Below are 12,750 nucleotides of genomic sequence, written 5' to 3' on the forward strand. Positions count from 1 at the left end.
GGATCAGAGGTATGAGCTCTGTTTCTCTTTGGCCAATCTAGTGTAGCCCAGGGTGGCCTTGAACTCAAAGACATCAGCCTGCCTCTGCCTCCCTAGTGCTGGGATTAAAGGTGTGTGCCACCACTGCCTGGCCTCTGTGGCTTAACACTGGGCTCCCATCTTCAGGCAAGCTTCATTTGTTAGATCACAAACAAAGTATTACCACATTCAGGTGTTACAAAAACCCAGAATGGTTTGAGATCAGTATACAACCCAGGACTATAGGAAATCAGAAGGAAAATTTCTCTGCACAGGAGGAAAATCTGCTGACCATCATCTCGAAGCACTCTCATGCAGTCTTCTGTGACGACGTCTTTCTTGTACAAAGAAAACCTGTCTGAAGGTCAGAGAATGGAACTTTCCACTAGATAACCATAGAGGTCTGGAGGTCTGTACAGACAGACAGGAAGTGAATTCACTGGGCAGAAACAGGATATAAGCAGGAAGAAACAGGAACATGTTCTTTTGTCTGCTGAGAGGCTAAGAAGGTAAGGTGTGGCAGTGGCTTGCTCCTTCTCTCTGATCTCAGCATTTCCTCCTAAATCTGACTCTGGATTTTTATTACTTGGACCAATTAAGAGCTCCATTTACAGTTGAAAACAGTAAGTGCTAAAACATGCAGATAAGAAAGTAATAGCTTAATTTTTAAAAAATATTTAAAACTGAAAATAAGCTGAAGCCTAACATTCCTATTTGTTTACACCAAATTAATGGAGAGCTGGGTAGGATTCTGAGACGGGCTTATCTCACTCTGTAGTGTCCTATTAGTGAGATGGTTATTCAGTGGGCCAGGGAAAAAAGTAACGTCTGCGAAGTGACTATATTGACTGAACACTTCAGCACTATTTCACTAATACCCATTGACTCTGAAATTAGGTAGAGTTCTGATTTATACCAAAGAAACAAAACTCCAGAGGATAACATGAGCAGGAACCTACCACAAAATAAGCATCAATATCTTTTTGAATGAATGTTTGGTGATAGAGCAGGTGTGAGAACCAGGAGTCAGACTGGGTTCTGTGCTATTTCACCCCCTCCCCACTTTCTCTACATTGCCTCCCAGTGAGACCAGGAAAAATGGTTTTAATGGCTAAAGAAGACTACTGCCAATATAAACCCAGCAACCTACGACTTCAGGGTTCCTTTAAATTTCAAATGTATGTTTTGTAAAGAATGAAAAAAAAGAAAACAGAGTCTTTGAGGACTTTTAAAATGATTTAATAAGCATTGCACAGGAAAATAACAAAATTCATAGGAAAATATTACGTGTATGGAACAATTTATTAGTTAACATAGCTTGTATCATTTTTGTTGAATTCTGATAATTACTTTAAAATATCCTCATGGTGACATTATCCTTAACATGTTACTTTAATGAATGTTATATCTTTTTCCATTCTTTGCTCCACACAGCAAAAGAAATTACTTGAAATTTTTAAAATCAACACAATATAGCATTCTTTCTTAGCTATTTTCTGTCTAGCATTAAAATGTTTTCCAACTTTTATGGTAATTTTATATATAATTGCTTACCTATTGCAAGTAAACTAATCTGTGAAACTGACTTATCTCTTATGGCTGTCCAAAAGATATAAGGAAAATATAAGTATAAAAACTCCAAGATGCTTAATTTGTAGCAGATGCGTATTCAAACACCTAGCATGTTTAAAACTTATCACGAAAAGAAAGAGGGTCACTCTGTGCATGCACCCACTCTACTTTCAAGATAATTGCCATTTTCAAAGCATTTATGACAGATAGTTTTCACTCGGGGATTAAAATTTATAAAACTATGCCATCTTCATCATAAACTTAAAATAAATGAGGACTTAGATGTATGTATTACAAAAGATGGTGGCTTGAAACACAGAACATACTCAGTGAAGCAGAAACCACCGAGATGGGAAGGCCATTGCTTTGTTCACAATCTAGCATCTGAAAACCTCATTGGAAAAACTTAGCTGGATTTTCTATACTGATGTCTAGTCCCAAATTTGATTTGGTTCCATAGTAATTTTTATTTTACCTGCTATTAAAAGAAAACAACAGGTTTCTACTGAGAGATTAAGAATTATTGGGCTTGGTTTGGAATATTTGCCATCAATCAATGGCAAATATTGATCTGGTTGAGTTAATTATCTTCATGACATTCAAACCATTACAAATCAAAATGCTTAGAAACACTTGGACTGGAAATGATTTTAAAGGTTCTTAAAAGCTATTAAAACTCTCTCTTCAGGGCTAGCTAGTAAACTCCAAGCACATGAGAGGAGGTCACCACCACCATCAGGTTCCTCAGAGTCTTCTACATGTCTCAGAGGGTCTGGACTTATCCACAAGCACTAGGGAAACATGAAGTAACACACCTAACTAGGTCAAAAAGGAATTACTTATCCTTGGTTTCTTAAATTATACTGTTATTTTGCGTACATGTTTCCTCAAAACTCTAAAATGAACGTTTGTTGATGAGGTATGAGATGATTAAATCATTTGTGAGGTAAGCGTGACAGGCTGACAGCTGATATAAACAATGAAGTAATTTATCGTTAGTAACCAGAAAACTTTAAATAATTCTTTTAAAGTGTCTCTTAGTAAAGCTTGTGATTTTCTTCTGTTGTTGGAAGGCCAGAAGTGTTTTTTCTGACATACATCTTTGCACTACAGATAATGGGTAGTCTTTTTCTCAGTTAATCTTCAGGACTCTATACATACTATTCTGAAACACCGTGGTGAAGTAAGGCTTGGCATTCTTGAGCAGGACACTACAGAGGGGAGGGTTAGCTGCATTGGAAGGATCTTCCACATCCCAGATTTCAAGCATACTGCAACCAGGTCTGAAAGATAAAGGTCATAGATAAACATATTAAATAAACTAATATTCAAATTTAAAAATAGCTTCTAAATTTCCAGAGGCTAATTGATGTAACTACTTAGAATCTTAAAACAATAATTTCCGAAACCATTAAGTTAAGTAAAAGAAAATGAAGCATGGTACATTTCCAGCCCCAGTCAACATGTGCTGATAATAAATGCAAAATATGCAGCCAGAAATCTATATCTGAAATAGTTTACCTCCAAATGAAATATAACTATATTTGTGGGCCACTATTCCAGTCCAGTCATGACTTGTTTGTAGCTGGATGAGATAAACTAAAGGAGAGCTAATTAAATTCCTTAAGAGATCCATATGCTTTTTAACATTAAGTGCCCTGAGTTAGTAGACAAACATATCCAGGCAGAGAAAGAGGTTCTTAGGCTAAGTTGCTTTCTTTAGCCCTTCCTTTAGGGGGGGTGGTTATATGTACATTAAATGGTGTAATATCTCTTGATGGAGAGCAACTCTACATAGGAATCATTAATTGGAAGAAATCAGGTAAAATTGACATCAAGTTTTTAATGTGTATTTTGAAGTACAACATGCAAAACCCTGACATTTCCTATGTAAACTTTAACTATATTCAAGGATCATTATAATCACTGCAGAGACATTCCTATCACCTAACATGTTCCTATGCCCTTCTTATAGTCAGTCTTCTTTCCCAACATGGCCTCGGCATGCATTGATCTCCTTTCTGCAGTACAGCATTTAAAATACCATGCAAATACTTTGTGTAAGCTTTTCATTTCTGGCCTCCTTTTCTTAGAATACTGTGCTATTGATACCTTTGTCCTGGTGGGCTTACCTGTCAAGTTGCCACAACCTAAAAACACTTGAAAAGACAGCTTCAATTCAAGAATAGATCCACTTGCCAAGTGGGAGTGTCTGTGGGGGGTTGTCTTGATGGTTAATTGATGTAGGAGGGTTCAGCCCACTCTTGGCAGCACCAATCCAATCGTAGATGATATTGACTGTCATTCTATAAGAAGTCTAGCTGAGGGGCTGGAGAAGTGACTCAGTTGATAAGAACACAAACTGCTCTTTCAGAGGGCCCATGTTCAGGTAGCTCACAACTGCCTATAACTCCAGGCAGGAAACGATGCCCTTTTCTAACCTCCTTGGACACCTGCAAATATGTGGCATACATATATGCAGACACACACACACACACACACACACACACACACACATCTTTAAAAATGTAAATACAAATCTAGATGAGCATAAGCCTGGGAGCCAGTCAGCAAACAACATCTTCCATGGTGCCTGCCACACTTTGGTAGCAAAGTGAGTTCCTGGCTCTAAAGCTCTAAGGTAATAATGTGTAATAAGGTAACAACAAGCAAGTCTGCCTTCAGGTTTGTGAATTCCTGCCTTGACTTCCTTTATGATGAACTGTGACCTGGAATTGTAAACCAGATAAATATTTTTATTTCACAACTTGCTTTCTGGATAGATACTTTCATCTCACAATTTGCTTTCTATCTGGGTATTTTATTACAAGAGATGAAATTAGAATATTATATTTCTTGCAAGTACCATTGCCCTTACTTATTCCTAAGCAGTGTTTTATGACATAGGAGTACCACAGTTTGTTTGTTGATTCTCAAATTTGGGGCACTTCCAGTCTTGGTGACTTCGATTAACATTAATATGAGAACACATCAGAACTGACTTTAGGCAGACACCAAGCAGTGGGACTGTAAGGTGGAGTGCTAAGTATAGTTTGTGACTTGATAAGCAACTTCAATATTATCTTCCAATAGACTGTACTCTTTTCCATTTCTACAAACAGTGTATATGATTTCAAACTGCTCTTTATTTGCATAAACATATGACATTACCAAGCTTCATAGTTTTAGTCATTTTAGTATTGTTAAGGGTCATTCAAAATACCTTCTTTGGTACAATATCTTTACTAAATTTGCCAAAATTTGTGCTGTTTATTGAAGTGTTGTTGGGGAAGTCCTGTTATTTGTCAATAAAGCACTGTGTGGCCTATAGGGAATCTAGATAAGAGGGACTAGGAGTCCAGGAGAATTCTGGGAAGGAGAAACACAAGAGAGTTCGAGATGTAACCGTCATGGGGTAGGAAGCCTGGAACTATTCTCCGGTAAGAGAAATACTTAGATTAACAATTATGGGGTAATTACTTAAGTCAGAGTTAGCCAGGAAGAAACAAGCAAGGTCAACAGCTTCATAATTAATACAGCGTCTTGTGTGTTATTTGGGGACTACAATGTGGCAGAGCCCAGGAGACTGGCGGGTGATATACCAAAGCAGCTAGCAAGGAAAAGTTTCTCTTAACAAAGTGTGAGAAGTTTTTATTTCCTATCAGCTCTAGACTTAATATATAATTTATCAGTAATTACTCAATATACAGCACATAGAGGCTACAGTCTGACACCTTTTAGTACATTATGTACCCGAGAGCAACAGTGAAAATAAGGAACGCAGTTTTCTCTCCACAGCTTACTCATACTCTTTGCACTTCCACTCTTCTGTCTCATTGATGCCTTTCAAAACATAACCACACATCTACTATTTGTCACTGTAGACTTGTGTGTCTTTTCTGTAATTGTTGCCTTCTTTCTAATTTTGTCTATCTTGTTTTCATAAATGTGATTATTATCCATATTGTAAGTATCGAGAGTTCACTCTCTTCTATTGATGAGTGTTACATTGTCTAAATATTCCAATACTGTTTAGTAATTAATTGACCTGTTAATAGATATTTGAATGATTTCATGCACTTAAAAGAATGGATGGGTGCTTTTTTTAAGTCTACCTTATTTATGTGTGTATGCACATGTGCACATGTGTGCCATGTGTTTCAGTGCTTGTGGAGGCCTGAGGAGGGTGTTAGATTCCCTGCAGCTGGAGTTACAGTTGATTATAAGCTGCCTGACCTGGGTGCTGGGAACTGAACTCTGGTTGTCTGCAAGAACAGAATGTCCTCTTAACTGCTGAGCCATCTCTTCAACTCCAGCAAATTTCTTCTTTAATCTTAACCAAAACACAGAGCAGATGTTGGGTTTCTTATAAGACTGTAAAATTCTGTCATGAAGTGTTTGTACCATATTCTGTTCATGAAACCGATATGAGAGCAGTAGGTATGCCTCTGTGTCAGCAACACTTAAGTTTTTCTTTCAACTATAAACATTGCACTAGGTGATTTAAAGGTATCTCCTTGTGAGCTTAATGTACACTTTTAAGTGGATAGCAACATCAAGCATCTTTCCACATGATTCTTGGCCATTCATAAATTTCCTTGTTGACATGTCCAAGTGTTTTGCCCATTTGAATTATTTTCTTAGTACATTTTAAAATTTCTTTCTATCTGGAACCCAGTTGCAGAGAGGGAGGAGTGATGAGCAAAGGGGTCAAGACCGGGCTGGTGAAACCCACAGAGACAGCTGACCTGAACAAGGGGGAGCTCTTGGACCCCAGACTGATTGCTGAGAGATCATCATGGGGCTGATCCAGACCCCCTGAATGTGGTTGTCAGTGAGAAGGCCTCGGCAATCTCTGGGGCCTTGGGTAGTAGATCAGTATTTATCCCTGGCATACAAATAGACTTTGAGAGCCCATCCCACAATGAGGGATGCTCTCTCAGGCTGGACACATGGGAGAGGGCCTAGGCCCTGCCCTGGATGAAATGACAGACTCTGGATATCCCCCATGGAGGGCCTCACCCTTCCTGGGGAGCAAAGTGGGGTTCGAGGCATGGGAGGAGGGTTGGGAGGGTTGGGTGGTCAGGGGAGGCGGGGAGGGAGAGGGAGCTGGGATTGACATGTGAAACAAGTTTGTTTCTAATTTAAATAAAAAGAATAAAAAAGAGTTCTTTCTATATCTGGATAAAGTTCTTTATTAGTCACAGGATTCAAAAATGTTTCCCAACTGTGACTTATCTTCTATTGCTATTACTTACATTAATTATGTTATATTACTTGTCTTCTGTTATTATTCTGCTTATAAAAAGTTTATATTTTTAAGGAGATTCCATTTACTCTTGCAGTCCTGTGTCATACTTATGATATTTGATTTAAGGAATCTATCGTGAGGTCCTGATTACTTTCTTCTGTTTTTTTCTAGAACTTTCATGTTTTTGGATTTACAGTTAAGCTTATGATCTGTTTGGTTTGCAGGCATATATATGCCACCACACTGCTTCCCAAGAGTTTTACTGTAAGTGGGTACTTAATTTTACCAAATGCATTTTCTGTGTTTATTGACATGATCGTAGAGATTTGCTTTTTATTTTACTTACATTATGAATTTAAGTCATTGCATTCATGAGATAAACCCACTGTCCCTTGAAAATATAGTTGAGATCAGCTTTCTGTTATCACTTGAGATGACAGGCACATGTACATTGTTATGATGACTTCTTTGCCTTCTATGTAAAGTCATATACTTCTTTCCAAACACTGCAGTGGCGTGTCTCATAGACTCTGACACGCTGTGCTAATTTTTAATTAGTTCAAACATTTTAAATTTTCCCTTGCGGTTTTATATTTGACTTTAATTGCATTGTCTAGTTTATAGCTATTTAGACATTTTCTAGATATCTTTCTTGTTACTAATTTCTAGTTTTATTCAATGTTGTCAATGGATGTAATTCCAACTGATATACATATATTTTTATATCAGTGTATTTTATCCTACAGTCTATGTTGCACAAGCTCTTAAATGGTAAAAGTGTATGTGTATGTGCATGTATTTGTATGTCTATTAGTTTGTACTATGTTCTATGTACATTTCAATTGGTTATGTTATTTTTATTTGATGTTTTTATTTCTATTTATTCTTTTTGTGCTATTCTAATTTGTGCCATGAATATTACTCAAAATATGTTGATGTATTTTCTTCTATGTCACATAATTGTAAAGTTGTCTCATAGGCAAACAACACAGTGATTAACATGTGCAGATTCTCAGTACATTGCTTTGCTCCCTGCATCTGAGCCACCACTGGGGATCATTTCCCCACAATGTAGAGACCTCCAGGCCTTTTTGGAGGTGAGGTTTGCTTGCAAGATGCACTTAGACTCCACTGATCTGAGCAGTGTCCTTGACCCTCATATACAGATAGAATTTCACTGAATATACAATTCTTGACCTCTTCATTCACTACTTTGCTCGTTCCAGCATCAGATAATGAGGCTCTTCCTGATGAGAACTCAGACATCCATCATGTGTGCAGACAGTCCTCCCCCTCATCTTTCCTGTTTGGTTGCAGTGTGCCTTGCTCCGGTTTTCTCTGCGTTTGCCCTCTGTGGATTTGTTGAACTTTGTTGTGGATCTCTTAGTCAATGGCTTTCTCTCAGAGACTTCGACATTTCTTCAGCTGATATTTTCTATCACTTGTTTCTCATTATCCCTGGATCTGGGCTCTGTCCCAGCTGTTCCCTTCATGTTCAGCTGCGTAGTGATGTTGTCAAGGTTTCTGCAATTTTTCCTCAGAAAGCAATTTAGATAAATCCTGTTCATATTAGTTGCCTTTTCTTGATCTACTTCAAATTCACAACTTTTTTGGTATCAAATAATATTTGCTGTTTAGCACTTTTACCTGTAGAGTTCCCAAGAGAGGTTGTTTTTGCTCCGTTGAAACATTTGTATCTTTACACTAACTGACAGCATATTCTACTTTAATTCATGCCCCCTGTTTGTTTGTTTGACTGTTTGTTTTTGAGACAGTATTGCTCTGTGTGGCTCTGGCTGTCCTGGAACTCACTCTGTACACCAGGTTGGCCCATTTTTGTTGTTCCTAGAACAGAAGCTAGGTCTTTCATATGGTAGCCAAGTGACGAACCCTATAACTGCATCCCCAACCCTTATTTTAGTAATTCTTTGAATAGTAAGGATGATCCCTCCAGATGCTTAATCAAAGTTTCTGATAACTTCCTATTTTTTCAGAGTTTGGTCCCATTTTCCCAGTGTGTGTAAGACTGATGATAAGTTTGGCTTGAAAAGTTGGCACTATAGATAATATGTTCTAATGACACTGGAATCTATTTTGATCTTTTGATTGATGAATGGGATTGTAATTATAGGCAATGTACTTGCCTGGATATGTTGATATCTCTGGTCATAAATCTAAATAGTGACCTCAAGTAATATACTAAATACATTGCTTTCTCAATTTTCAAGATACAAATCTCAAAAAATTATAATGCTTTTATTTATTATGTTGTCTTCAGTTACAAGAAATTTTTAAGATTTATACATCCAATATAATTGAGTAAAAAGTAGCAGATAAGTATACCTCACTTACAAGTCAGACAACAAATAAAAATATTGCAAACACTTGAAAAATTATGGGGTATATATATTTGCAATAGACATTTTAACTTGACTAAAGAATTACATGGTGAATACCCATGTTAAAACAACATCTTACTTCCTTAAATTTTGATTTTTAATTTTTTGAGAAAGGGTTTCTCTGTATTGCTTTGAAGGTTGTCCTGGAACTTGCTCTGTAGACCAGGCTGGCCTCAAACTCACAGAGATCCACCTGTCTCTGCCTCTCGCATGCTGGGATTAAAGGCGTGCACCACCAACACCTGGCTCCTTAAATCTTTTTATAGCTTATGTTTCCATATACCAGTGAAAAGTCCATTTAAAAGGTCACATGAGAATTGAGATATTAAAATATATTTTAACAGGTATTATGAGAAGATAGTATAATTTAAGTTCTCCAGATTAACTAATTTTTACTATATGCTATAGTTGTTGTCATTTTTAAAAAAGCATCTCAAGAAAGATGCCATGTGACAGAGTTCAAGTGGAGAGTTTTTTATTAAGGAAAAAGAACCATAAAAAAGGGAAAGGGGATGGGGGAGACTGGCCCCTGGGGACAGGAGCAGTGGGAGAGAGGAAAGAGAGGCGGGGCCGGGGGAACAGACAGAGAGGGAGATAAAGAATGAGAGAGAGGGATGGGAGGTGGGCAGGGCCCTTTTAAATAGGAACATAGTGAATAGGCACAGGTGGTGCTCTCAGTGGCTGCAGCTGAGAGTGTAGCCTGTCAGAACTCTAAAGGCAGGCCAGTACAGATGTCTAAATACTAACAGTGGTAATATTTTAATGGGATATATCTAAAATATGAAGCCTTAAAGAATCAAGACTTCTATATGGCAGCATTTTATCACAACATAATAACATGGAGTGATATTTGCTTTACAAAATACCATATTATACATAATATTTATACTCACTTTGTTCTCACAACACACCATGCTTCTTCTAGAACATAATAATTCACGTGTAATTCCAACAATTTATCTCTCACTTCTGCTGCAGATTTTCGACTATACGCAGAATAAACTATTTTTGTTCGAGCCCTTTACATTTAAAAACAACAGTTACAAACAGATTTTAAAATAAATGATAATATATTAAAAATCTTGATAGCAAATTGATATCATAAACTTCAGTGAATGGAAGACGGATATGTATGGTCACAAACTAAACAATTTCTTTGAGAGATTGCTTTTCACACAAATGTTCGTATTTTGAGTGTGCTGCATCTTAAAGCAATTTGAAGCTTGTTATATCTAAGCTAATTTAAACTTGTCCTGGGTGGCAGGCTCATAGTTTAGGTTGTAAACGTTGCTTCATATAACTCCCAAAAGAGCCTGTTAACGGAATTCAATCACCTAGAAACTGAGGATTGTGGTAATATGGATTTTAATAGATAATTTCCTATCTAGAAACTAAGAAAAAGATAAAATGGAATACTGCCAAGGGAGTATTTATCAGTGGGAATCCAGGACACTACCACAGATAAGTAAGGCACTGTATAAAATTTTGAAATGCGTGGATGTTCATTCAAATACAGCACAATAGAAGTTTGGGGCATAAGTTAGCGTTCTTACAAAGTCCTGAGGTAAGCCAATGCCATTTGAGATGTTAAATCACCACCACCAGACAGAAAATTTTGAATAAATTTCATTTTTTTCTTCTAGCAGTATGCCAAACATTAAGAGAAAAATATTTCTTTAACAAATGACTGATCAAAATAATTTTTAAATCCAAACCTGCTACACTGGGATTAAAACCTGAATTCAGGTCCCCTACACTCAAAGCCAGGAACATCAGCTCACATCACAGAGAGATCCCAGAAACTCACTGGCCAGCCTAGCTGAACTCTATGCTCACTAGACCTTGTCTCCAGAGTAAGATGGAGAGTGATCTGGAAAGACATCCACCACTGACCTCTGGTCCAAGATATGCTCTCTCTCTCTCTCTCTCTCTCTCTCTCTCTCTCTCTCTTTTTCTCTCTCTCTCTCTCTCTCTCTCTCTCTCCTGTATTGTGTGTCTGTCTGTCTGTCTGTGTCTCTGTATTGTGTCTGTCTGTTTGTCTCTCTGATGTCTGTATCCTTGTCTTTTTGTCTCTGTCTATATCATGCACATAAACCCCCGTATATGAGAACCACATTTTTTGTGCATGTGTGTGACTAATGTATGTGCTTGTGTGTGTGTGTGTGTGTGTGTGTGTGTGTGTGTGTGTGTGTGCCTGGACACCAGAGGTCAATGGTAGATTGGTTTTTGCCTATTCTTTGAGACAGGGTCTTTCACTGAGATAGAGATCAACTAGGTTGGCCAGGGAGTTTCTGGGATCTGCCTGTCTCCAGTCTTGCCTATGCTTTGGTCATAGATAAGAACAGATGTTGGTGGCTTTGGGTGTAGGGGACCTGAATTCAGGACTTCATCCCAGTGCAGCAGGCCTTTTGCTGACTAAGGCATCTCCCTAGCCCTGCAACATTTTCTGCTCACACTTGATTCAGATTTCAGGTTTTATTGAACCTACTTCAGAAGAAACAGATATAGAAATTGCTAACATTTTTGTTTGTTAGAGACAATGTTCCACTCTTAGTTCAGGTTGGCCTGAGATTCACTAAGTAGGCAAGGTCAGCCTTGAAGTCACAGCAGCTCTCATGCTTCAGTCTCCCAAACACTGGGATTGCAGGCATGCCTTCCATGCTGAGCTTCATTGTACATCTTTTAATGTCAAGTGATGAATATAAAAATGCTTATATGAATATGTGCACATGAGCATATGTATATGAACATATGTGTATGTGTGTAAACAAACACATTTTCTCTTTTCTAAGGACCAGTAGCAAGTAGTGGCAATTCTACCAAATGGATGCAGGTGACTGCTCACCTCAAGTCTGCATCCTCATAATGTGGGTGGTTCACAATTGGATGCAGTGTAGATAGCTTGATGCTTGCCATTGTAGGCATAGCACCTGCAAAGACAGCATCTGGGAAACAAGATGACATTTCTTAGTAAAACATTTCAAAGGAAATAGAGAGTTCAATATGCCCCTAAGATTGTAATTCAAATTAGGAAAGATGAAAGATCCTTTCATAATGGCCAATGATGCTGTACTTATTCAATATCTATTTTTTGTCTTCTGTAATATTTAACCTTTGTTTCACTGGTGCTAAGAGCCATGCACAATATCTTTAAATTGTATTGTTATTTATTTATTTGGTGTGTGAATGTGTGCATGTGTGCATGTATACACACACAAGGGGGCACAAAACAACTGTTGGTAATGGATTTTGTCTACCAAACAAAGCCTGGAATCTAACCCAGATCCTTAGAGTTGGTAGCAAGTACCTTTACCCCCTGAGCCTTCTCATTGATCCCATGCACAGTATTTGTATAAGGACCCAATGGCTTGGTCTATAGGACAACTCAGTGAATTCTGTGCTTTTCTTATTGTGTAGATAAACAGGCACAAACACAGCAAAGCTAAATGATCTGCAAAAACTGTACAGTTGAAACATTTCCAAACTTACCCAAAGCTTCCTACTATGCTT

The 12,750-nt window shown here is 37.7% G+C and overlaps 1 protein-coding gene across 2 annotated transcripts in view; it reads right to left on the bottom strand.

The window, feature by feature from the left end:
* Positions 1-1,241: 1,241 nt before the first annotated feature.
* Positions 1,242-12,750, bottom strand: part of Dpy19l2 (dpy-19 like 2) — a 101,566-nt gene continuing 90,057 nt past the window's right edge. For both annotated transcript variants that reach the window (XM_040730177.1, XM_005078507.4), the window contains 3 exons: positions 12,086-12,185; positions 10,134-10,259; positions 1,242-2,873 (listed from right to left, as the gene is read on the bottom strand). In XM_040730177.1, the coding sequence (XP_040586111.1) occupies positions 2,723-2,873; positions 10,134-10,259; positions 12,086-12,185 (377 nt within the window). In that variant the 3' untranslated portion in view covers positions 1,242-2,722. The remainder of the gene's footprint in view (positions 2,874-10,133; positions 10,260-12,085; positions 12,186-12,750) is intronic.

The sequence above is a fragment of the Mesocricetus auratus genome, unplaced genomic scaffold (assembly GCF_017639785.1).
Source record: "Mesocricetus auratus isolate SY011 unplaced genomic scaffold, BCM_Maur_2.0 Super-Scaffold_100022, whole genome shotgun sequence".
NCBI lineage: Eukaryota > Metazoa > Chordata > Mammalia > Rodentia > Cricetidae > Mesocricetus > Mesocricetus auratus.